This window comes from Macrosteles quadrilineatus, unplaced genomic scaffold, assembly GCF_028750875.1.
Source record: "Macrosteles quadrilineatus isolate MER2022 unplaced genomic scaffold, UCM_ALF_1.0 Scaffold_8__2_contigs__length_117827958, whole genome shotgun sequence".
NCBI lineage: Eukaryota > Metazoa > Arthropoda > Insecta > Hemiptera > Cicadellidae > Macrosteles > Macrosteles quadrilineatus.
The window spans coordinates 52,060,210-52,086,284 of record NW_026542601.1 but is presented as its reverse complement, the minus strand read 5'-3'; the positions used below and the strand labels follow the sequence as shown (position 1 = coordinate 52,086,284).

The following is a 26,075-nucleotide window of genomic DNA, read 5'->3' as shown; positions in this document are numbered from 1 at the left end:
ACTTATGCCAGAATAAATTATTATTTATTTTGAATAAATTTAATATGCCGGGGCAATGTAAGTGGAATCGAAAACATCATAAAATTGGTGAGAAGATTTTACAGTATTGGTAATAGACAGTAGACACTATTTGATATGCCTGTCATCAAATTGGTCAAACAAAAAGTATAACTCATTTTTATTATAGTAAAAGGCGACAAAACTTAACAATTCAAATAGACTTTAAACTTAAATATAGTAACAAAAATTTTAATTATAATTATAACTAAATAATAATATAACAAGGGTAATTCTACAAAGACATACAACATGGTTGAGAAACACATACTACTTCCAAAAAGGAAAAATATATTTATTCCAAAGTGTATGTTTTTTTAACAGGAACATTGTTTTGGCTGTATAGAAAGGGTAAAATAAAATAAAAGTATCTTTAAAAATAAACAACAAACAATATTATCCTACTAATCCTACTAATATTATAAATGAGAAAGTTGGGATGTATGGATGTATGTTTGTGACAAGTGAACGCGAAAAATACTGGTCGGATTGGGCTGAAATTTGGCATGATGATAGCTCACATTCCCGATTAACATATAGGCATATTCTTATTTCAAAAATCCTTTCGGGCTCTGCCCCAGTGGCTCTGGAGTTTCCCATGTTAACCTTATGAGAAATGGAATTATTGAATCTTAACAGCTGTTTCAATTAAACAAGTTGGTTCTGTTCTATGATGTTCAATAGCATTAAAGTTACAAGGATTACCAACAGGGTGCAGCACTATTATTTCTTTTACATTTATGACAACAGCTAATTTGCAACCAAAAAGTGAGTGAGCGTAGCGAACGAACTTCAACCTGGAGGCGAGTTAGCGTAGCGAACAAGCTAATCTGAAGGCAAGTGAGCGCAGCGAACGAGCTCCAACCTAAAGGTGAGTGAGCGTAGCGAACGAGCTTTAACCTAAGGGTGAGTGAGCGTAGCGAACAAACTTCAACCAGGACGTGATTGAGCCATGCGAACGAGATAATCTTGAAAATTAAGAAGTTAAATGGGGCAAAGCCCGCGGGTTACAGCTAGTCAGATAATAATCACACTAACAACACAAATCAAATCATTCAAGATAAGGAAGTAACTAATTAATACCACATAAGGTATCAATAAGCTTTTTAATAGACAACAACATTGACTGTTTCTAACAAAATGTGATGCCTTGCTTAGCTTTTCAACCGAATATTTATGAGCTCTTGCTTTAGCCAGGATCTTAAGAAAAAGTCCAATTATTAAAGAAAGCTGGGTCCAGTTTTCTAGTTTCAAACCACACAAAAAGCTACTAACTTTTCTCAATATCAAATTGAACTTATACATTATTAGGAGGGTTGTATAAACATTCAACCAACAGCTTACATTGTAAACTAGGTATGCGTGAAACAGAGATAAAGAAGTAGATGTTAGCTAATAAAAAAAAAATTAAGAACCTAACATAAAATCTAAGGAAAATATATAATTAGACAGTCACAATATATCGTAATTGATATAAAAAATACTCAGGAACAAAAAATTCAGCCTTTTAAACAGGTATGCAACAGAAATCCATAGTGAAATGTGAAGCCTTAGTTTACAGGTGGTTCACAGATTTAGAGACGAGAAGTTGTGCTTTGTGGCCTTCAATGGCCTCGTACAGTTTGGGAAGTTCGGCCTCCAGTCGGATGAGGCGAACTCGGGACTGAAGCCAAGTGCCAGGTTTGTCGTCTCCCTTGTAAGTTACCAAGTAGGAGATCAATTCTTGTGATCCGTCTTCGTCCAGATCTACTATAAGCACTGAAAAACCAAGAGTGGTTAGTCATTCAGTCGACCAACATAGGTTGGCAAAGTCACTTCATAGGGCATCCCTAGATGACCCTTAGTACCGTGCACCTAAAGATAATTATAGTACTTACACATGCACAACCTGCTAGGGCCATCAGCAACTATAGTTGCAAAATCCTTTTTATGTTAATGATCTTGTTAGTAGTTGTCTAAATCATTGCTAAATGACATAGGAATCTACGACTGTTAGTGGGCAGTGTAAACTGTGCAAAAGTGTTGTAGAGCCAATTAGGTAGAATCAAATGCCAAATTTACTTTTTCCTGTACCCATTGGTGTTTACTGTGTACTCATACGGCCAGCTTTTGTTTGCTGCACTGCTACGATTGTGGCCTAAGATTGTTAACAATTTTATTTTCAAACGTTAATAAAGAAAATAGGCGTTCATGGTAAAAAAAATATATGTATAAAATCTTATTTTTGGACTTTTGGCAAAGAGCCTTAAACAAAGTCTGAAAATGGTTAGGTACTTTTTTCAAAAAAGTATGTAAGTAAAATACCATGATGTATTTAAGAACATTCGGCCCTGAAGATGATCGGAAATTCCAATGCTGTTAGTGGAAATAATCCCTGAAAGAACAAGAGCTTTAATGTTCCCCAGCTAAACCTTGGAGTAGTGAAATACAGGGTGCGGCACAAAAAACTATCTATTTTCTTCAGCGCACTGTTCAGCGACAGGCGGTCTGAGGGTGGTGGTAGTAGGCTTGTTGGATAGCCTATAGGATGCCATTTCTTGTAATCATAGAGCAGTGGTTGTATGAGCTACGTGCGGTTGTTATCGTCTTTTAAAAGAAGTAGTAAATCAGTCATTGCAATTCAGTGGCAGTTCCGTGCTTTTATTAATTGGGTCGACATGGAGAGGTTCCGTCGTGATTATCTGTATGGATAACACAATTAAACAAATTATTAGTCTAATTTGTAGGGATGAAAATTAACCTCAAAATTTGTGTAACTGAGTCAGACATGTTCAAAGCAGCCACTTGTTTTCGGGCGGGCCTACGTGGACAGCAGCACGAACTCTATCGAATGTTAGTTGTCTGGCGTCCGATCTGACTTTGGACGGCCTTTCAGCCTCCTTTTCAACGCAGAAGCCGTTGTTCTAAAGTTAGTAACCCACCACATTATTGTGATACACAACAGAACTTCTCCATGTCGCCTTAATTGAAAGAATGCATGAAACTGCCAATGCCGCTGAGTTGCAATGAATGAATTCAATACTTTTTAAAAACAACTTCAAAACAACCGCACGTAGCTCAGGCGACCACTGCTCTATGACTACAAAAAATGGCATTGTGTAGGCTTTCCAATGAGTCTACTCCCACCACTCTCAGACGACCTGTCGCTGAACAGTGCTCTGCAGAAAATGGATTAGTTTTTTTTGCCGCACCCTGTATAAACCAATTTTCAAGTCTAGGTTGGGTACCCAAAGACCCCTTCTTTTTACCACTTTGATTTATATTCATTGCCTTGTAAGTGTAAATACTATATTAATATTAATATAGTTTCCCTTAAAATCTACAAATGAAATAACAACACCGTTTGACTGGCGTTGACGATGTGGACACTACCAGTAGCATTGAATGGTACCAATAACACTTAACATGCTAGTACTGTCACTTACGTGAGTCCATCTGATCCACCAACTGTGGCTGACATGTGCTGTTTGAGCACAGTTGTATGATCTCTGTTTGACTGGCGTTGACGATGTGGACACTACCAGTAGCATTGAATGGTACCAATAACACTTAACATGCTAGTACTGTCACTTACGTGAGTCCATCTGATCCACCAACTGTGGCTGACATGTGCTGTTTGAGCACAGTTGTATGATCTCTGTTTGACTGGCGTTGACGATGTGGACACTACCAGTAGCATTGAATGGTACCAATAACACTTAACATGCTAGTACTGTCACTTACGTGAGTCCATCTGATCCACCAACTGTGGCTGACATGTGCTGTTTGAGCACAGTTGTATGATCTCTATTTGACTGGCGTTGACGATGTGGACACTACCAGTAGCATTGAATGGTACCAATAACACTTAACATGCTAGTACTGTCACTTACGTGAGTCCATCTGATCCACCAACTGTGGCTGACATATGCTGTTTGAGCACAGTTGTATGATCTCTGTTTGACTGGCGTTGACGATGTGGACACTACCAGTAGCATTGAATGGTACCAATAACACTTAACATGCTAGTACTGTCACTTACGTGAGTCCATCTGATCCACCAACTGTGGCTGACATGTGCTGTTTGAGCACAGTTGTATGATCTCTGTTTGACTGGTGTTGACGATGTGGACACTACCAGTAGCATTGAATGGTACCAATAACACTTAACATGCTAGTACTGTCACTTACGTGAGTCCATCTGATCCACCAACTGTGGCTGACATGTGCTGTTTGAGCACAGTTGTATGATCTCTGTTTGACTGGCGTTGACGATGTGGACACTACCAGTAGCATTGAAGGTCACCAACACCACCCTCTCACTTATGGTGTTCACAAGGTAACCGTTCTTGTCTTTTCTCTGGGGAAAATAATGGCATAAGTAAATTAAGATCATAACAGAAACAGACTAAAATATATTTTACAGCAATTTTGATTAATATATTTGGGTTTCTTCAAAGAATAACAAATTGTTAACTGGTTATTTGAGTGTTTTTAGTGATTGTTTAGCTAGTCACTGGTTTGATCCTGAGAAAGGTTTGTAGCTTTTTGATGGCTCAAATCATAACTAACTAACTTGAAGCGAATTTCCCTATAGGGAAGTAGCTATTACCGTAGGTGGCACGGTAATAGCTACTTTTCTCATTTTTGACCCTCAAAACATAAAATTTCCCAATTTCTCTCTAAACTTTCTTTAGAGTTTCTAAAGAGTTTTAAAAAAACAAACAATTCAGTATATAAAAGTGTTTTTGTACTTTTCCGCACGAGGTATTCATCTTTTTATTTTAGGTGGGCTTCTTCCACGAAGCTCTGCCGTAAGGGTAACTCCCATGAATTACAATAGATAGTTGTAATTGGAAGTTTGGTTATATGTTTAACGTGTGTTGATATTTTTTAAAGTATTAAAGCATTATTAATTTTTGATATAACAAATCGGATTTAAATTTGTTAAATTGAACTTGAAACTTAAAGGGTAAAATAACAGTAATAATTTGTAAGTTATCGAAATGCTCACCTGTTCAGTGGGATTGTGCCAGTACCAGAACTTTAGCAGGAACCCAGAGATGGCATGTTGTAGATGCAATACCACTGGAGTCATGGCGTATGTCTGCTGCAATGTGGGGTTCCATACACTCTGGTTGTGATGGTCTACTACTGAGATGACCACCTATAACCATCGGTAACAGTTTACTTTTAAGATCTCATCTATTAAAAGCATCACTGTTGTTTAACTCTCAACGCGAATACTCCATGTTTTAGATATAGCACTATAGGTGGCTCTGTCATGGGGCTCCACGTTCCAAAAAATTACCTGAATAGATTTACTAATACATTGAAACCTTCCTGTAAAGAGTCTTGATGTAACTATCAACTTGATAAAGCGTCAAAATTCTTCTTAGTTCCCTTCAAAACGCCATAATGCTCAATGTAATATTTACTTCATGGTAAAAATGTCTAGGCATCTACTTAATAATTACTCAATCCCATTCAAAATATAGGCATTAGAAAATATTTTCTAATGCCATTGAAATATGTTAAGCTGAGGTTCCAATTACACACTTTACTGAAATTAAAACATCTAGTATTTGATTTAACCTTTTTCTGACCTGATAGTCTGCAGGAGATGAGCCGGAGTTTTGAAGATTCAGTCTGTAGTTGTTCACCGTCCACTCATTGCCGAGATGCTTGGCGGGGGGTGAGACACTGCCACGGGGCTCCACTGTGTGGTTGGTCATAGCTTGAACAGCTGACACAAGCGCAATCTGGCCCACACTCATCGCTGTAGTCAGCAAACAAGTAGTTATAGTGATTTATGTCAATAAAGATGTTTGTATTGGGTGTAATTTGATTGAAGTGGTGAATACTTAGCGGTAGAGCTGCTTTGTTTTAGGGAAATAGTAATAATAGCAAAATATTTCAAATATTCAAATATCCACTTGTGTTTAAGAACATTGTGACATATGTACCTTACATTTTTAATTGAGCGGAGCGAGCGAAGCGAGCGAAGCTCTTATACGTCGACTCTTATGCATTTCGTAATACGCAAACTCCTCCTAGACGGCTGAATCAATCGTTTTCAAATTTTGCATGGTGATAAATACCATACCGGTGAGTGCTAACATCTATATGGCGTTAAAAAAGTCTCTCAGGAATCCGCCCCACTGGGTCTCAAAGTTTCAATGTAATCCTTATGGAAGCAGTATTTGACACATAAACAAAAACATATCATCAGCTGTTGACTTTTAAATGTAGTAAATAAAGAAATAGCTGATAGCATTATTCCACAGATATTAGAAAAGAAACGGTATGGATCATAAATATAATCAAATGACGACACTAGCTTGAGGTCCGTGACGTAGGATAGGAAGTAGTGTAGGAAGTAGTACAGGTGAGAAGTCTGGAGTGTGAAAAACTGTTTATGGCGATTAGATTAAGGTATCTGCATTCCTAAAATTCTATGGGAAGGGAGGAAAACAGGTCCGCGGCGTAGGAAGTGGTGAAGGAAGTAGTCAAGGTGAGCTGTCCGGAGTGTGGGAACCGTTTATGACGATTAGGTTAAGGTATCTGCAATCCTAAAATGCTATTGGAAGGGATGGAAACAGGTCCGCGACGTAGGAAGTGCCGACGAAGTGGTGAAGTAAGTAGTAAAGGCGAGCTGTTCGGGGTATGGGATCTGTTTATGACCATTATATTAAGGTATTAGCAATCCTATGATGGTATGGGAAGGGAGGGAAACAGGCCCGTGACGTAGGAAGTGGTAAAGGAAGTAGTCAATGCGAGCTGTCCGGAGTGTGGAAATTGTTTATGACGATTAGATTAAGGTATCTGCAATTCTAAAATGCTATGGAAAGGGAGGGAAAAAGGTGCGTGACGTATGGGGTGGTGAAGGAAGTAGTAAAGGCGAGCAGTCCGGAGTGTGGGAACTGTTAATGACAATTAGATTAAGGGATCTGCAATCCTAAAATGCTATAGGAAGGGAGGGAAACAGGTCCGTGACGTACGAAGTGGTGAAGGAAGTAGTAAAGGCAAGCAGTCCGGACTGTGGGAACTGTTTGTGACGATTAGACTAAGGTATCTGCAATCCTATGATGCTATAGGAAGGGAGCAAAACAGGTCCGTGACGTAGGAAGTGGTAAAGGAAGTAGTCAATGCGAGCTGTCTGGAGTGTGGAAATTGTTAATGACGATTAGATTAAGAGATCTGCAATCCTAAAATGCTATGGGAAGGGAGGAAAACAGGTCCGGGACATAGGAAGTGGTGAAGGAAGTAGTCAAGGCGTGCTGTCCGGATTGTGGGAAATGTGTATGCCGATTGGATTAAGGTATCTAGGCTACAATCTTAAAATGCTATGGGAAGAGATGGAAACAGGTCCGCGACGTAGGAAGAGGTGAAGGAAGTAGTATGGTGAGCAGTGTGGAGTGTGGAAACTGGAAACCGTTTGTAGCAGTTAGATTAATGTATCTGCAATGCTGAAATGCTATGAGAAGGGATGGAAGCATGCCCACGACATAGGAAATGGTGGAAGAAGTAGTAAAGGCTAGCAGTGCGGAGTGTGGAGAATGTTTGTGGCAATTAGATTAACGTATCTAAAATACTAAAATGCTATGGAAAGTGATGAAAACAGGTCCACGACGTAGGAAGTGGCCTAGGAAGTAGTAAAGTATGAGCATAGTGTGAGAACCGTCTGTGGCAGTTAGATTTCATGTATCTTCAATCCTAAAATGCTATGAAAGGGAAGGAAACAGGTCTATGACGTAGGAAATGGTGAAGGAAGTAGTAAGGCTAGCAGTGCAGAGTGTAGGAACTGTCTTTAGCAAATACATTAACGTATCTGCAATCCTAAAAAGCTATGGGAAGAGAGGGAAACAGGTCCACGACGTAGGGGGTGGTGAAGGAAGTAGTAAAGGTGAGCAGTGTTGAGTTTGGGAATGGATTAATGTATCTGCAATGCTAAAATGTTATGGGAAGAGACTGTAGACTGTAGGTTAAAATGATTACGAAGCTCGAATCTATACATATTTTCGATACATTCAATCGTTTACAATCGAAATTTCCAACTGAGTTAACAACAGCTGATGTTCATTCCATAGAGGCTAAAAACAATTTATACTCCCTAAAGAGTAAAAATGCTACTTTAGACCCTCAACGCATGCATTAAAACGATTGTTTTTGCTGCAGTATGACAAAAACAATATAACCCTTGATGACTCCGCTCAATTTTGTGGATGCCTCTGCGAACGCCACCTAGTATAGTTATCTGTTTAAATTATGGTTTTTCTATTTTTATACTAAACTTATAACTCAACTTATCTCAATAAAATTTTGGAAGTATAATGTATGAGAACATGGGTTTAGCGAGATTAATCGAGCGAGGGTGTTTACCTTAAATAAATACTGGTCAGGTAAATTACTTAAATGTTTGATGAAAATCTTTTTTAATTGATGATAATCAAATCCATACAATTAATGTAAGGAAATATTAAAACCTATAAAAAGTACACTATGTATGTTATTGATTAATACAGAGCAAATTAAAATTAATGCAATAGTATGCAAAACCACAAACGAAACCTACTTTGAATCAGAATAAAAGAAAACCACGTTATCACATTTAGATATAAGATCCTAAACAGTAAACGTAAATAACTCGTAATCACTCATTAAATTTAGCTGACAGCTGAGCTGAGACTGCCATAAGAGAAAGGAGTGATTGGGAGTCTCTTGCACCCAGTGTTTTAAAACAGGGTAAATCAAGTCTTAAACTCAAGAAAAATAAAACATATTTAATACAGTACCTACTAAAGTTCGGCCGCTTAGAAAACGACCTGCGCGCTAATGCTAAACCAATGCTGGAGGAGGTCGCTTTCTAAGCGGCCGAACTATAACTCACTTTTTTGAACTAACTCACTTTTTCCAGTGCTGTTGTTGTTTTTTCTGCAGTTATAATAAAGTGTGTAGTCTCTGTCTAAGGTCAAATTGTTGATGTCAGTACAGCCTTTAACTTCCATAGGCTTTCCCAATACCGAGCTGCAATGAGTTAACTAACTTTAGTTAACATTGACAAAACTCAACACCTGTTAGCTGTATTTTTTAAGCTTTAGGATTGTTCAGTATGGCCTTGTGTATTTCATCAGTAGGGCCTAAAGTGACTCTTTTTGACAGAATCTCAAGTCTAAAGACCAAGGCGACGCCAAGGTTGGGAATTGAGAAATGCTCATTAAATTTTTTTCTCATGTGATGAATTAAATTTTTTATCATACAGCACAATTCTATCATAAACCTATCAGAGAACCTATCATAAAAAATTATAAAGTGATAGGAGAGGCCAGGTGCAAGGCCACACGAAAAAACAGGCCGTAATGCTCGTCAAGCTTGACGTCACGATAGCAGACGGCAATGACGTAGGTATTTATTTATTTTCCAAGAAAAGATTAAAACAAGCAGCTGATCACAAACGGCAAACATTACGTCATTGCCGTCTTCTATCGTGACGTCATGCTTGACAAGCATTACGGCCTGTTTTTTTAGTGTGGCCTTGCCAGGTGCCATCCGTTACAACAGATGAAACTCAATAACAAATAATTGTTCCTTTAAAACTGATAAATATTACCTAACAATTTGAAGCCAAGAAAAAAAAAATAGTTCCAGGACCATCTCACCAGAGGTCAGAGGGTACTAGTACTTAGTGTATTGGGTTAAATAAATATTAATTAAAATCAATGCAGTATCATAGGAAACAGTTGATTGATGATCAATTTACACAGAATATTGTCAGCAACAGATTGCACCACTTTTTTGGCTTCAATTTTTACATTACATTTGAAGTCAATTATGTGTATAGTCAATCATATTACCATCACATTAAACAATAGTCAATATGACTAATACAGTAGGCCTACCGTATATACTGTTATTTAGTTGCGCAGTGAAATATATATCTTAAAACCGCTGTAAATATCTTGAGTTTAAATTAATCTAAATCTTACAAAAAGTGTTACTCAGTAAAACAACAACTTTTAAACCGCAAAATAAAGCAAATACTTTGATTTTATTTTAACTAATTCAATAAAATGTTAACAATACATGTTTTTAAGAATTACAAAATATAACCAGCTATAGTCTTTATTAATAATGTAGATTCAAATCTATTTATCTGATCAAATGTAAATAACTAACCACCAGTATTATAAAGCTGGATAGAAGAATGGATAAAGTGTTCGGTGAGAAATCAGGAGGTCAGCAAGTCAGATGTTCGATGCTGAGAAAATTCAGTAGGTTTTGATGGTTTAAACCCACACCAAGGCCACACTAAAAAAACAGGCCGTAATGCTCGCCAAGCATGACGTCACAATAGAAGACGGCTATGACGTATAAGTACTTATTTATTTATTTTCCAATGAAAGATTAAAACAAGCAGCTGATCACAAACGGCAAAATTACGTCATTGCCGTCTTCTATCGTGACGTCATGCTGGACGAACATTACGGCCTGTCTTTTTAGTGTGGCCTTGACCCAGACCCAGCTGTCTTTGATCATTGTGCTTCTAATATACAGTATAGTCCTGGCCATGAAATCAGCTGATCTTAGTCACTAACAAAGCTATCATCTCATCCTTTCAACACTGACACATCCTTTACCAGTCTTCGCCTTAAAATGCACTCTCTGTTTTATTGTCGTTTAAGTAAGAGGCCTAACCTTATCCAACTCTAATCCATACAAACCCTGTCTGTCCGGAGATGATAGCGATGAACTGGCTGTTTTGCTTGTTTCTCGTTGTGACAGCCAAGTCGTGATATCCATCGTAGTTCAAGTCTGGCGTGACTACGGGGAATGACACATCCACCAATCGGAACTTATTCGCGCCTGCACGCCACTTAAAAATGCCTTTAACACACACAGACAAGTTTATGGAGTGAATATTTCATGTAAAAGAAATGGAATGTAAATTCCAAAATAAAAAAGTTAAATATGGAAATCGGTTTGTGGGCAAGAGCCCTTAATGAATTTTTGTTCATACCAATAATTGTACACTCTCTACACTCTCTGAGCTTTATTTTGATGTGCCATATGACTATCAACCTTGTCATACCATTTACATATCAATTTACATGGATACCCTTATCCCTTAACATTGACTAATCAACAAACAAAGTGTAATAAAGACTTTGTTTGTCTTAGTCTTGTTTTAAGATAGGCCTAACCCTGTTTTAAATTATGAAAATTTAGATCCCGATATTTATAGCCATTATTGACATGCATTGTCAGTTGTCAGTCATGCATTGTCTATAGATTGATTTTTGTTAATTAACCCTCCGAGTGTTATGTGTCAAAAAATCGACACATAACACACTTTGTGTAGTGTTTTGTGTCGATTTTTCGACTCACAAACACTGTTTACGGCGAAGACTCTATGACTAACAAAATCGGATTGAACTGGATCGAGTTAGGTATCGTTTTATTTGGCAGATTCTAAGCTTTCTCTCGAGGTCTGTCTCTAAGCGCTTTTTTTTCTCGAGCCGATCATAATTGTAGCAGACAGCTGACGTGCGTATTTGTAAACAGCTTGGTTAACCTCGCACCGATGACTGATGTGTTTTATTACGTTTATCATTGTTTTAGTGTTAAAAATCAAAAGTAGTGATATACGTGGTGCATTATAAGAAGATTTAAGTGATTTTGAAGGGCTGGTTGATGACCCTGAAGAGGTAGGTAGTGATATTGATGTAAATTATCAGCCAGATTCCTAGCTATGGTTAGGCTATGCATTTTTAGCTAAACGCTATGTACCGAAATCTGTTTTTTGCCCATAACTTATTTATTTGCAAATCTACTTCCTTATATTATTATATTTTTGGAATCCTCATAAAATTCTGAACAAAGTGGCTATTTTCAAATATTTATAGGCCTATAATTTATACAATTTCATTGAGCGCAAACTTATTTTTTTTTTGAAAATTTTCCAAAATATTTTTTTTTTACCTAAAAAATTTTTTTGAAACAAATGTTCCTTATCTTTTATGTATAATATTGAAGCCCATGATTTTCAAAACAAAATGGTATATAGAACAGTATAATTAACATTGTTTTTAAGCTTCTCAGATCCGTTTTAATAAAACCTTGCAAATGCGCAAAAAATAGGCAAACATTAAGGCCAAAACTAGGGACACTCGGAGGGTTAATACAATAATGGTTTTCTCTGTTTTCTGCTTTTCAGCATCTTTTTTTCAGTTGTCGTAGTTAACCGATTTTCGTGAACGATATGCAGATATCATACTAAATATGACAGTCATCATAAATATGACTTATGATACAGCACACTTGAAATAGGTTGTTGATGTTTAATCTGATGGAGGTAGGCAAATCAATCTTTTTAAGCCTTTAAATGGTTTAGAGATCTAGAGCTTTGAAAAGCAAAAGAATATTGCATTATTAAAAATAATATAAAAGTACATTGGAATTAAGTTTTGAGCCCTATTGAAATGTTAATGCATGGGTCCCCTCATTAGAAACATAACTTTATATAAAAATAATTTACCAGAAAGTGCGTCGACCGCAGCCAAATAGCCTCTGGACCCTCGGACTAAGCAATCCTGCAGAGAGTTGTCATTGATCTTGAGGGACAGGCAATCCAGGTGGGTTGGTGAAGGAGCTCCGAAGAACCAAGCTATTATTCCCGTCGTTCCCATAAAAGATATCAGACCTAGATGACAGTGATGGATAGAATTACGTACAAATGTCAAGGTAGTAAGCTATCTTAAAAACAAAATGTAAAATGTTAGAATTATACTTGGAAAGTTGGTAATTAAATCCCAAACAGGATCTTTTCTGAACCTACATGCCAGTTAGTTGTCACTAGGCTAATTAATGGCATTCTCTAAATACAAATCGACATTAAATAGTAACAAGTGCTAAAACTGTTTCCTTCGGGAAAATTGTAAAAAATCCAGTAAGCATAGAACAATAAAAAATTACTTAATAGTAAATACCCTCGCCTGGGAATTTTAAATTTACAATTATTTGAATTTTCTGTGTAATCAATAACCGTACTAAAACACTTCAATATACAAAATATTTTTGTTAAGCTCTACAAAATGGTTTTGAAAGAAATTGCAAAATTTTATGTTTTTAGAGTCAAAAAAGGGAAAACCCTATTTTACCCCATAAAACCCCCCATAAACTCCTGTTTCAATAGTCCAATCATGCCGGTTTCGGATAAACGTAGGTTTACACGTTTGTACAAAATTTCCTCAAAATCAGATCATTTTTACTTGAGTTATCGCGCTAACGGACATATATATACCTATATATGAATTTTACAAAACTTTTACAACAAATTACCCGCTGAGATTAAAAACATTGCCTCAGGTTAGCTAACACATGTCCGCTATATAACGTGTATTCTCAATACAGTAGTTTTACCATCTTCATGTTCACCTGCCACCATGTTCACATGACTATGTAATGTGTGTTTCTGATCATGTTTTGAAAGGCCGTCCACACACTGATCAGACAAACGTCTTTCGACAAAACGTGGTTTCGGAAGACGTCTTGTCGGAAAACAAAAATGTCGGTGTGCAGTGGTCTTAGACAAAAGACAAAAACTAGAGGGAAAACTAAATTCAGTCACCCGTAGACCAGTGTTGTGAAAAGCCAGAGACTGTATGGTGTTAATAAAATGGATGAGGAAGTGGACGTAGCAATTATGTTGTGGAACTTTATACAACGCAGAACTAAACGAAGGAAGGGAGCATAAGCTGACATATTTGAAATTGAACTAACATTTTTATTATTTTCTGCATAAATCAAAAATGAACTACTACTAACTGCAAAGAAAATGATTACAATATATGGAATAAGTTGAAATATTTGAAATTGAACTAACATTTTTATTATTTTCTGCATAATTCGAAAATGAACTACTACTAAATGTAAAGAAAATGATTACAATATATGGAATAAGTTGAAATATTTGAAATTGAATTAACATTTTTATTATTTTAAGCATAAATCGAAAATAAACTTCTACTAGCTGTAAGAAAAATTATTACAATATACACTATGGATAAGTTGTACTGTATCCGCCCTCCGCGCATGCGCAGAACTGTTTGTCTGACCGTGTTTTGGCTTCAGACGAAATATTGGAGGCGATCACAAAAACGTCTTCAGACAAAACAACGCGTCTGAAACCTCTGTCTCATCAGTGTGTGATGCTTCCATTTAACTGCATGGTAGCCCACTCACTTCCGACGTCTTTTAACAAAACGTCTGATCAGTGTGCGGCCGGCCGTTTTGTCAAAAGACGTCGGGAGTGGGTAGCTCCACTTCCTCGTTCATTGTTATAAAAACCCCACACGCACATCATAAACACATGTTAGTGCGTTTTCACTTTTCTACAAAGGAACGGACAGAATTTGTTTTCCCTCCAGGTTTTTGTCTTTTGTCTGAGACTACCGCACACAGATGCAACATTTTTGTTTGACGGCAAAACGTCTTTTGAAAAAATCGTTTTCTCAAAAAACGTTTTGTCTGACCAGTATGCGGCCGGCCTAAGGGGTCGTATGGGGTAAATATGGGTTTTGTCACTTTTGACTGTAAAATCATCAAAATTCCATAGGGTTTTGTGGATGATATACAAACAAATTAGTATTTCATGTCATTTATTGTCTAATGAAGAGTTGTGAAGAAAATTGTAAAAAAGGGTTCACATGTTATTTTTTAATGCTACAACACTTATTGCTCTACTTCTACTTAGAATGAAACTGGGTATACAAGAGTAAATACTTATCCAATATGAGTTTCAAAAAGCATCATGGGCAAAGCATCATATCGTATGGGGTAAATATGAGTTTTTGTAAAGAAAAAATAAAGAAACCCTGCTTATTTCACTCATATATTTAAATATTGTATTTAAATATATCTACTCCTTGCAATGCTCTCAAAGTGAATTCTTTACAAATCTTGGTTGCCCCTGGGTTGGAAGAACTTGGAAGTAAAAATACAAAACAGAGCTTGGCAGTGGAAGCTTGGTGTTAAAGAAATATTTGTGTGGGCTCTGTAAAATAAGAATACTCCCCAAAGGTCCTTAGGGGACGTTCATGGTACTGTTTGAAAGTTCTTCCAGACTGTAATACCTTTGATTTCAAAATAATAACCAATCTTAATCTACACTGAATTTAATTTGCTCACTACTACACTATTATTTAGTGTTGCACTTAAAAGGTGAATCTTTTGTAGTGGCCTATGATTTACTGAATTACCTTTATTTCAATGTTTGAATAATACTACTAATAATGATTTACCAAGGTTATTGAGAACTATAAAATGAGTAACAATTTGAATTTATTGCACAGAATTTGATAATTACATTTTTCAATTTACAGTTGCTGTTTGTGTTTTATATAATCAAAATGACCTTGAGTTACACAATCAGTTGAAAATTATTGAAACGGTTGAATGAATTTATCAAAGGGGAGGTACGGTGCGGTTTCACACCGATCACGAAAGTATTAACGGAAGAGTGGTATTTAATTTAATTTTGAGATGACCAGTACCAAGCAAATCCTTTTCGTTGGCCAACGATTTAAAAACGAAGGTCGTCTCGCAGTCCAACTGATTTAACAATATTGTATTCAATCGTAGTAATGTTTATTAGAATGTTGCTTTATTATTTTATAGCTAATTTGGTACTTTGGCGGTTCATCTATGTTCAAACTGACACAACCTCCGACAACACTTCCGCATCAATCGAACCAGCTACCTGCTCCCTCCTCTGACATTAATTTATTTCCCCCAAAAGATACTGACTGTGACACTCTTTAAAAGAACTGTACCATTTACTCAACAATGAAAATTGATAATGACTCTGTGTAAAAATTCCAACACTATGAAAATCTTATTAACTAACTCTGAATTTCCCTATAAAAACATTTTCGTCTATTTGTTCTTAATACTATTTGATTATCACAGCTTAGAAAATATTACAGATTATTACACTATAAATGGATACAAAAATCAGTGACTTGAATTCGAACCTGGAAACCATGTGATCATTTGACATGAAATAACAAAATATGACAGGAAAATTACAATGTGCGACTCACTGAATTCTAAATTTAACAAATAAATAACACAAATTACTTACAAATTCGGACGTCCACACTAAACACAAACACTACTTGAAGGATAGGGATGGGGAATTGTAACTAGCCGGTATTCTATTCAAAAACGTGATCAATTTGAACTTGCGTGACGAACGTGAATTTTCAAATGGCGGACTTCGTTGGCCGGTTAAAACAAACTTTTGACACTTTTTGAATTACAAAACTGATTCTAATTTCCAACCGCGTTGCAAATATATCCCTTAGGGATATAGGCTAAACGATTTCGAGGAAATGAAAATCTAACCGACCAAACGCCGCGAGATGAATTTAATTTGCACGGACGAAAGGCTTACCGAACCAGTTACACAGGAGCTAGGAAACGAACTGGGGCTGGTGGAAGCAAATGACCATCCGACTAGACCCTCTACTCTTTTAGTGCGTGGTGCATTCTGGTCTATACTGATCTATTGTTCAAAACAGCTGACTGTTCTTCGCGTTAACTTGTATTGATTTGTTGCCTTTTTCAACAAAATCGGTACATTTTGTCATTATATACTCTGAAAACCTAAAAATTCCTTGTGTTTAGTGGATGTGTTCAAAAGAGCTTTAGAATTAAAGCAGTAAATTGTGTCTTTTATTCCCCGGTGAAGAGTTATGGTGGTAGTCTATAGGTAAAAATAGTATAGTGAAATCTATAGTGACTACTGTTGATAAAACCCCACTTTTGATATGATTTTATGTAAGAGATTGAACACAATGTGGAGTTGTGTCTTACATACAATTACAAATTATATTACAATGCAATACTCTCTTATGTAAAATTATATTGGATATGTCATATACACATTTAAGCATCCTGGCTGGGTCATGAGAACATGCTTTCACAGCGGGTTGTATGCGTTTTAATCTAAAAATTCCATGGGTTTATTGGATGTGTTAAAGAGCTTTAAAAACAAACAAAATATTATATTGTGTCTTTTAACCCTTGATGCTATAGGTAAAATTATCATCCCGGGATGAAATCAAAAGCGACTAAACTGTTGATGAAACTTCACTTTTGATATGACTGGATGTAAGAGAGTGAAGACTTATCTAGCATGAAAAGTGAAAGCATCCTCTGGTCAGATGATGAGAACAGGATTTCATAGAGGATTATGGCGTAAATATGAGTTTTGTTGTATTTTTTACTCTGAAAACTTTCAAATTCCACATACTTACTTAAGATTTTAAAAAAGCTAATAAACAAATACTATTTGTCAGATCTATTATTGTTGTGTTTTTACAATTTATCATACTCGTTCTATCAGTCTATTATTGTTTAATAAAGGATTACCTTACAGAGAAAATTTCCAATACAGATTTCGAATGTGAACTGGCTTTCATGTGGTTTTATGGGGTGAATATGGATTTATTACTTACTAAGTCTTACTAAGTTATTGTCACAATCATGATTTACACTCTTGTCATAATTAATTAGTTAATAGGTCAGGTCTAATGTTGGCACTGATAAAAAAATTCTAGAAAAGTGCTTAATTTAGTTAAAAATTGTATAAACCAATTTATGTACCTTTTGGTGGGAACTGGTCATAACCTCTGCCCAAATCGGATTTCTGGACAGGTGCCTTGTACATGGCTACAATATTTAGTCCTTGGGCGCCTCTCACAATTTTCAGTGGACCTTTGATTTCTGAAAGAAATAAGGAATATTTAAGTTTGCAAGTAACCTATATGGAAAAAGTACCTACATTGTCTTTACACTATAATTGTACTAGCTAAATCTTCATTAGGTTAAACATTTTAGTTTCGTTGGCAGCACTGGGCCACATGAGGTGGTTGTTTCGTGCGTCGCTCCAGCTTTATTACTGAATATAATCAGTTGCAGACTAATAAGGGTGTAAACAAGTGTCTCAAAGAGTTTTTAAAGAACTTATCGTTTAAGCTAAAATCGCCAAACACGTTGTGAGTACTGTACATAAATGTGGACTTGTGATGTGACTAACTCTACAACATAGAACGTCTATGGACACAACCTAACTTATCAAATGATACCAAGGCAGATACTTCGCAGCATAATTTGAGCATGCTGGGCTGCTCGAATAATTTACCAACCTAACAAACGGTGATTTCCCCGCTGAGACGTAACCCTGTTTATTGCAACTCTGCTCATTGCCCAAGATCAGTACACGCTGCCGGCTACCCACCTCGTCGTCTAAGCTACTTGTGCTGTATAATCAAGTGTAGACACAACTTGCACTGCTTTCAAGCGTTCTGTTTTCCGTCCAAAAAACTGAAGGGGCTGTCAATAATCAGATTCTATCTAGCTGCCGCGCCCACGGCCAACACCAACTTCTTTGGAGCTTTGAATGCATATTCTCTTAAATGGTCTTTTATGTTTTTGATGTAATATTGAATGTGAATTAAGTTTTTTAGTTTAAACTGCAACTTATTATTGTAATTTTAAGATGAATTTCAGCTAGCCTATCAGAAAAAGTAAATATTGACAGTCACGCTGAAGAAATTTTGCTTGAACTCTCAGCTTAAGTTAATTATTTTTAGTAAACCATCCTGGTGTTGATCTTACTTGTTTGATCAACAAAATATCAAATTTTCTTGTAACTCTGGGTGAAGTCTACGATAAAAATATAAGTCTTGTCCAAAAAATTAACAAGTTATACTGCAAAAATCTAGAGCTTAATGAGTATTTTCATTTCTAAGATACTGTGGTGGAACAAAATGAAACGTCTAGTTGGAAATAGTTAATGGTAAAGTTATAGACCTTAAATCCTGACTTGACAAATTAAAGAAAGAAAATGCTTCTCTTAAAGATGATTCAGAGGATAAAGTGAGTAAACCGCCCTCTGATAGTGAAGTAAGTTCATTGAAGGTTGTAGAGTATCAGAGGCACAGCAGAAGTCAAATAAATAAGTAAGCTTGATCAATCTCTGTTGGAAACCAATAGTCTTGTCCAATGAACTTGCTAGTTTAAATATTTAACAAGAGTAAATGGTTAGACAACTTGATTTTACATGCATATAATGGTATCCCTTATCCCATACCCCCCGGTTGGCATTATTAAACAAGGCCTCGCAATTATGTATTGCCCCAGGCCTCGCATTTTATAAAGACGAAGAGGCAATCATCCTCAAAAAGACTTTGAGATGTGGTTTCAACAGTGTAGACTAGTGAGACCAAGTAGCCTAATGATGATCAAAATTCACTACTGAGTTTAGGTTAGGTAGCAAAGTGTCTTGCAAGGCTAACAGCCCAGTTTAATTTGAACCAGCTTAACTGAAAATCAAGTACCGGTACAGGGTAATCAACACAGACAAAAACAACTCAATAACTTCTGTTTATCAAAGAGATCAAATAGTGATTTTAGCCTCCTGTACGAAACTGAAGTTCACCCTACACCTAATGTGAAGTTTCATAAATAACTTCGTTTTACAGCCACTTATAGGAGCCTTTACAACAAAAACTGATTGCATTTTTGGATTCACCGTGCAAAAAAATGTAAGCAGACTAATCAAAATTACACTTTAACCATTGTAGCTATCATTAAATAATAGGGCAAAATAATTGCCTAAAATAAAAATAAAAAACTATTAAAATCTCTTCTGATAAATTTTACCTCTTACAGTATCCAGGAATTCCTTACTCATATCAGCTCTAAGAAAGCTAGCTATTGTAAAAATATTAATTTATAAGAAAGCTATTATTTATAAATTTTAAAAGCATTATGTAAGCCAATTTGTAAATCTCTGTTGTAAGTCTCATGTAAGGTATGTTTTATAATAAATGTAACTTCTAAGCTATGATAAGATGATGTATGTACTAAGCTAATGCAACTAGTTTTTTTTATTTTTTTTGTTTATTTACAGATGGAAAACTCCATTTTCATACATACAATGATGGCAAGACGTTACATTCAGACTTACATAATACATGTCATATATAACATGAAGATGACCTGACTAAAAAACCCTAATAAATAGGAATGTATCAAAAATATATCAATATATAAAAATAAATAACAACAATAATTAACAATCAACATAGGGAACAACAAATTTGGTAATTAGCAACAAGATAAAGAACCAAAAACAAGTAACAGTAAAATAAATCACTTAAACAACAACTACAATGATAAAGAAACAAAAAAAGCAAGTACGGTAACAGTATAATAATCTCAACAGCAGCTAAGCGTAGAAACTCTTCAGCCCATTTCTAAAAACTTCATCGGACATGGAGAAGAAGTCCAGGTGGTCAGGAAGACAGTTTTCAAGGTGATGGAGACGTGGCATAGTGCTGTGGTACGCATATTGTGTAGAGCAATATTTCCTCTCAAACAGTTGTTTAGATCTTGTCGATTTCAACGCTCGTAGGTCGATTCTTCCCAACAATTCAGGTGAGTCCACTGAAGCTGAGATTATCTTCTTCAGAAACATTAGATCGGAGACTTTACGCCTGATTGACAAGTGTTGAAGACGAAGGAGGTGGCTTAGCTCGTCCAAGGGTACATCTTCATAACGAAAGCCCAGCTGCAGTCCAACAATTCGAATGAATCGTCTTTGAATTCCCTCAAGAAGTTCTATGTGGCCCAGCTGATACGGTGACCACACTGGAGAACAGTACTCAAGGATAGGGCGGATAAGTTGAACGTTAAGAGTCCTTAGTGCTTCTGGTGAGAAACCGTCCTTAGACACTCTAATAATAAAACCAAGAACAGAGTTTGCTCTTCTACTAATGGCATCAAGGTGAGCATCGGGACTTAGTGACGATGTTAAAGTCACACCAAGGTCTTTAACAACAGATGATCTGGAAAGGGGTTTTCCTCCAAGAGTAGGCTATAACCATGCATCATGATATTTGCCCGTCGTGAGAAGGAGAGCACTGTGCATTTGGAGATGTTGAGCTCCATTTCATTCTTGAGGCACCACAATAATATTTGGTCAAGGTCGGCTTGAAGCATATCACAATCATGCTCTGACAAATTTTCCTTGTATAGGCATATTTTTGTATTTTTGTGTATATTTTTTGTTTTGTTAATTCTGGCTAAGTACCTAACTTAAATGATTGATTTAACTGTGGAAAAAATCTATAATAAAGACTAACTCACCCAATCCTTCAATGGAGCGTTCCCATGACATGATGGGTTGATGTTTGGCTCTCGCTGGACATTTAGACCAATCGCATGGGATGACCCACAGGAATACTGTGATGACTGTAATACACAGTAAGACGGAAAAGACAAACGCAACTCTTCGCAATGGTGACATAGGTTTCTTGTAGTAGACAGGTGGTTTGTTTCGGGATGTTGCACTAGCGTTGACGTGACCATCGTCAGATCTCAACGGCTGATAGTCTCCCATTTTAAGAAAAGGTGAATCTGAAAAAGATTTACAAATCTACCAACTGTTTTCATGATATATGTTCAACTCTTTATGACAAAATTTAAAGTTCATGTTTAGACTTAGTCAAGTTTGAACAAGTAAGAGATTATAGGCCCAAACTTATAGTGCTTAAGGGTAAGTAATGAACCTGGGTACACCCCCATATCTGTTAGCACAAACAACCGAATGAGTAATATCGATTATTCAATATATCGTTTGGTTAGTTAGGTTAGGTTAACCATACCTAACTAACCAAACGATATATCGAATTAAACAATCGAATACGGTAATCAATACTCATTCGGTTGTTTGTGCCAACAGATATGGAAGTGTACCCATGAACCTTTACCATCTGATAGTTAAGTCATGTTTTATTTTACAAGTTAAATGAGGGGAAAAGGACAAACTTCTGAGTTGGTTGTTATTGTTTGCATGGTGAGTAGTCAGTACTGTAGGGGCTTTTTAGTTACATCTACCAGGTAGCATACAGGGGTCTATTATGGAGTTAGTCTACAAATCATTTTTTGTAGAAGTTATGAAGTCCCAACTGATAAAATATTACTTGGTAAAACAACTAAAATAGGGTGGAAGATGCACTACTTACAAGCTTTACAAATCTGCGAATGTTTACAAAATAATACAGTAGCTTATTATTATTTAGTTCTACTAGGCCTACGCCATGATAACTTTATTTAACTGCCCAATTTGTTGCATTACATTTTTTTCTGAAATCGAAATATTGGCATAAATTAAGTCATTCAACATATAATTGGATAAGTAAAACAAATTTAAAGATAAACATATACATTTTGTGAATTCCAAATCTTACTGACAGTGTGACAGACGACATTCAGACTTCAGTTTTCAGTTCAGTCAGAGCAGAGTGTTGTCTGTTCTGTTGTGACTGTGACATTCGAAACAGCTGTTAAAGAGTGAAAATCAATAGTCATAGAGTAACAATTACAAATCAGTTATGCGATTGACTATAGAACTATGAAAACTATTAGAAGCTATCATGGTGGAAGGAAAAAACAGGTGTTTTTTCCTTCCACCATGGTCTAAGTGAATATGTTAGTGAATACCGAGCAAGCAACTTAACACTATGACTAGAATAATCTACTAAGTTGGGGTTCAAGGAGAAGATCATGCTTTGAGTTTTCTCTATACATTCATAAACAAAAGATTTGACTTATACCATTCATTGGCTTATACCACTTAAGATCAACCATATAGATTTGGCTATAAAGCTTAATAATTTACGGGACTGCCTCAATCATACTCATACTGAATATTCTACACGCAGTATGTTAACATTATAATAGCTCAAAGTTGATGTGATGGGCTTAGGAAAAGGATTGTGCACTCTTTCCTGACGCGAGTTCCTATCAACCATAGATTTGGCCTTATAGCTTCGTAATTTACGGGACTTAGGAAAAAGATCATGTTAGGAGTTTTAATTGAACACGTTTTGTTAAGCCATAGCTACGTATGATGTACAAGACTGCCTTAAATATGCCTATTTAATACATGAATTAATTATTTTTAACGTGTATACACGTTTTATCAAGGTATTATTGACATTATATACATGTAAAAACATTATTTCGTGCCGTATTGTCATTGAATTGGTTTTCCAACATCCCCGCAAAGCTGAATTTTTATTTCAGGATTAATTTTGCCAACAGTGTCATTTGGAGGCTTCTGATTGGCTAAGGGAATACCTTACCGGAACGATACAATTTATCGCCATTGGCCTCTGTGGCATAGTGGATACTGGATAGAGTGCTGGGCTGATAAACGGAAAAGTCGGGTTCGAATCCCTCCAATAAGTCTAAATTTTTGTCTAGGATTTTTTCATTAACAGCAAGTTTGGTTGGTTTGGTTAGGTTATGACATTTTAATTTTATAATTAAAACATTGATTATAAAATTGAATTTGAGCCATTTTTAGTTTTATTTTAATAACAGAACTATTTTTTTCGATTAAGCATTTCGATTTTTCATTATCAGCAAGTCGATGGTTAGTTTGGTTAGGTTATGGCAGTTTAATTTTATAATTAAAATAATATAAAATTTAATTTGAGGCATTTATAATTTTGTTTATTGAACAGAACTAATTTTTCGATTTGTAAACCTTCATTATATAGTCGGAGAAATATAGGATATGACCTTAAAAAAATTGCAAGAAAACGTTTTATGGTTTTATTTTGTAGAGTTGGGTTTGCAGAATGACATACTAAAAGTTGCCAAAAATCGGTGCACGAGAAAACCACTAAAATCACAATTTAAAATGGCGGCTTTTTCCAACATTGGACAAATTAAAAAAACATATTTCACATCCATTTGTTATACACATTTTTTGAGATATTGACTTGGGACCACCGCCTGTATTTATTGGGTGGTTATTACATCATTTTGATAGGGAACATGTTTTTGCCCGCCATCTTAGATCCGCCATATTGGACATAGATAATTTTTTTTTCAATGTAATGATAGTGTTGTGACACATCATTACCAACTACATTTTTACACTGATTTCAATGCAGAAATCCGTTTTTAAATATCTTTATTCATTTAGAAGATATATTCAAACGAAAACTCTCCACCATACATTTCTTATGGATGTTTCGTAGTTTGATAATTATTTTTCTTATATCTCCAGTTCTTATTGACGCTTGTAGTTCGTTCTAGGCTTAAAATATTCAGTAATGTAAGGGCTTTCATTTGAGCTCTTGATCATTTAAATCAGACGAGTTAAATACCAGCTACGAACCTCAGAACAATATTAAATTTAACTTTTTAGAAATATATTTTTATTAAAAAATTTATAACTCGGGTTGTTAATACGACACAAAGTTTTTTTGGTCTCAAATTACTCAGACAATTTTAAAATGAGTCATGGACCATAATTTAACATTAAAATGTATTTATTGAAATTTGTCTTTAGTTAAAGACGTAGTATATCCCCAATTCTAAATAACTCCCAAAACTCTTTATAGTCTTAAATAATTCGCCAAATTATTGACTTTTATTTAAGCTATGGATTACTTTCCGGGAGTTATTACGGTTGGGGATATATGTCCTTAAGTAAAGACAAATTTCAAAATAAATACATTTTAATGTTGAATTAAGAACCATGACTCATTTTAAAAGTGTCAGATTTTGTTTAGTGATTAATAAAATCAAAGCTAAACATTCACTGAGTAATTTGAGACCAGGGGCCCATTTCATAATCAACTACAATACAAGTTACAAGTTACAACTTGTAACTTGTAATTTCCATTAGTTTTGCATTGGGCGATCAGCTGATTTACTAATAATATTAGTTTGTACTTTATTATGAAATGGGCCCCAGAAAGAACTTGGTGACGTATTAACAACCCGAGTCATAAATCTTTTAGTAAAAATATATTTCTAAAAAGTTAAATTTAATATTGTTCTGAGGTTCGTAGCTGGTCTTTAACTCGTCTGATTTTAATGATCAAGAGCTAAAATGAAAGCCCTTACATTACTGAATATTTTAAGCCTAGAACGAACTACAAGCGTCAATAAGAACTGGAGATATAAGAAAAATAATTTTAAAACAATTATCAAACTACGAAACGTCCATAAGAAATGTATGGTGGAGAGTTTTCGTTTGAATATATCTTCTAAATGAATAAAGATATTTAAAAACGGATTTCGGCATTGAAATCAGTGTAAAAATGTAGTTGGTAATGATGTGTCACAACACTATCATTACATTGAAAAAAAATTTTCTATGTCCAATATGGCGGATCCAAGATGGCGGCCAAAAACATGATCCCTATCAAAATGAAGTACTAACCACCCAATAAATACAGGCGGTGGTCCCAAGTCAATATCTCAAAAAATGTGTATAACAAATGCATGTGAAATATGTTTTTTTAATTTGTCCACTGAGCTAAAATTATAACTGGAGGTAGCACTGCCATGGCAGAAGTCTGTCAAGAGCGTGTCGCTGATTTTGTTAGGTTGGTATAGCAGTGAGTTTTTTCATCCAATAACATGGCTTCTTTATAACTCACACCTCACGCAAACATGGCGGCTGGCGACACGCATCTTTGACATTCAGTGCTACCTCCAGTTAGAATTATAGCTCAGTGAATTTGTCCAATGTTGGAAAAAGCCGCCATTTTAAATTGTGATTTTAGTGGTTTTCTCGTGCACCGATTTTTGGCAACTTTTAGTATGTCATTCTGCAAACCCAACTCTACAAAATAAAACCATAAAACGTTTTCTTGCAATTTTTTAACGATCCCTATGTAAGTTTGTTTAGTTTGCTTGGACGTCAATCAGAAGCCTCCAAATGACACTGTTGGCAAAATGAATCCTGAAAAACAAATCGTGCCCCCGCAAAAAGCGTTTGTGGCGTCCGCAGGCGTACCAACCCGTTAAATTTGAAAAAGCGCCGACTTCAACTTCACGACCCGACGGTCTGCGTCTGCACTGCACTCGCACTCGCACCTCGCACTGACTCTGTATTGGTATTCTGTAATGTCAAGTTGTTGTTTGTTAGGTTGTTAGGTTAG

General features: G+C 35.8%; 1 protein-coding gene across 1 annotated transcript; it reads right to left on the bottom strand.

Annotated features, from left to right (window-relative positions):
* Positions 1–975: 975 nt before the first annotated feature.
* LOC129000384 (uncharacterized) lies at positions 976–22,334 on the bottom strand. The gene is made up of 13 exons (XM_054427348.1): positions 22,131–22,334; positions 21,253–21,522; positions 17,704–17,823; positions 12,572–12,736; positions 10,758–10,920; positions 8,945–9,063; positions 5,643–5,815; positions 5,051–5,203; positions 4,223–4,396; positions 4,079–4,170; positions 3,781–3,872; positions 3,483–3,605; positions 976–1,815 (listed from the first exon to the last, which is right to left on the bottom strand). Exons 2-13 carry the CDS (start codon positions 21,503–21,505, stop codon positions 1,613–1,615), a joined length of 1,830 nt encoding a protein of 609 aa, XP_054283323.1. The 5' UTR covers positions 21,506–21,522; positions 22,131–22,334; the 3' UTR covers positions 976–1,612.
* Positions 22,335–26,075: the final 3,741 nt, after the last annotated feature.

What these genes read in the sequence shown, in the direction of transcription:
- LOC129000384 (XM_054427348.1), bottom strand. Translation starts at nt 21,505, where the DNA reads ATGGGAGACTATCAGCCGTTGAGATCTGACGATGGTCACGTCAACGCT. An exon ending in TGACCAGTTCCCACCAAAAG is followed by an intron (nt 12,737 to 17,703) that starts GTACATAAATTG and finishes ACTGTCATCTAG; the next exon opens with GTCTGATATCTTTTATGGGA. An exon ending in GGTGGATCAGATGGACTCAC is followed by an intron (nt 3,606 to 3,780) that starts GTAAGTGACAGT and finishes TAGCATGTTAAG; the next exon opens with TGTTATTGGTACCATTCAAT.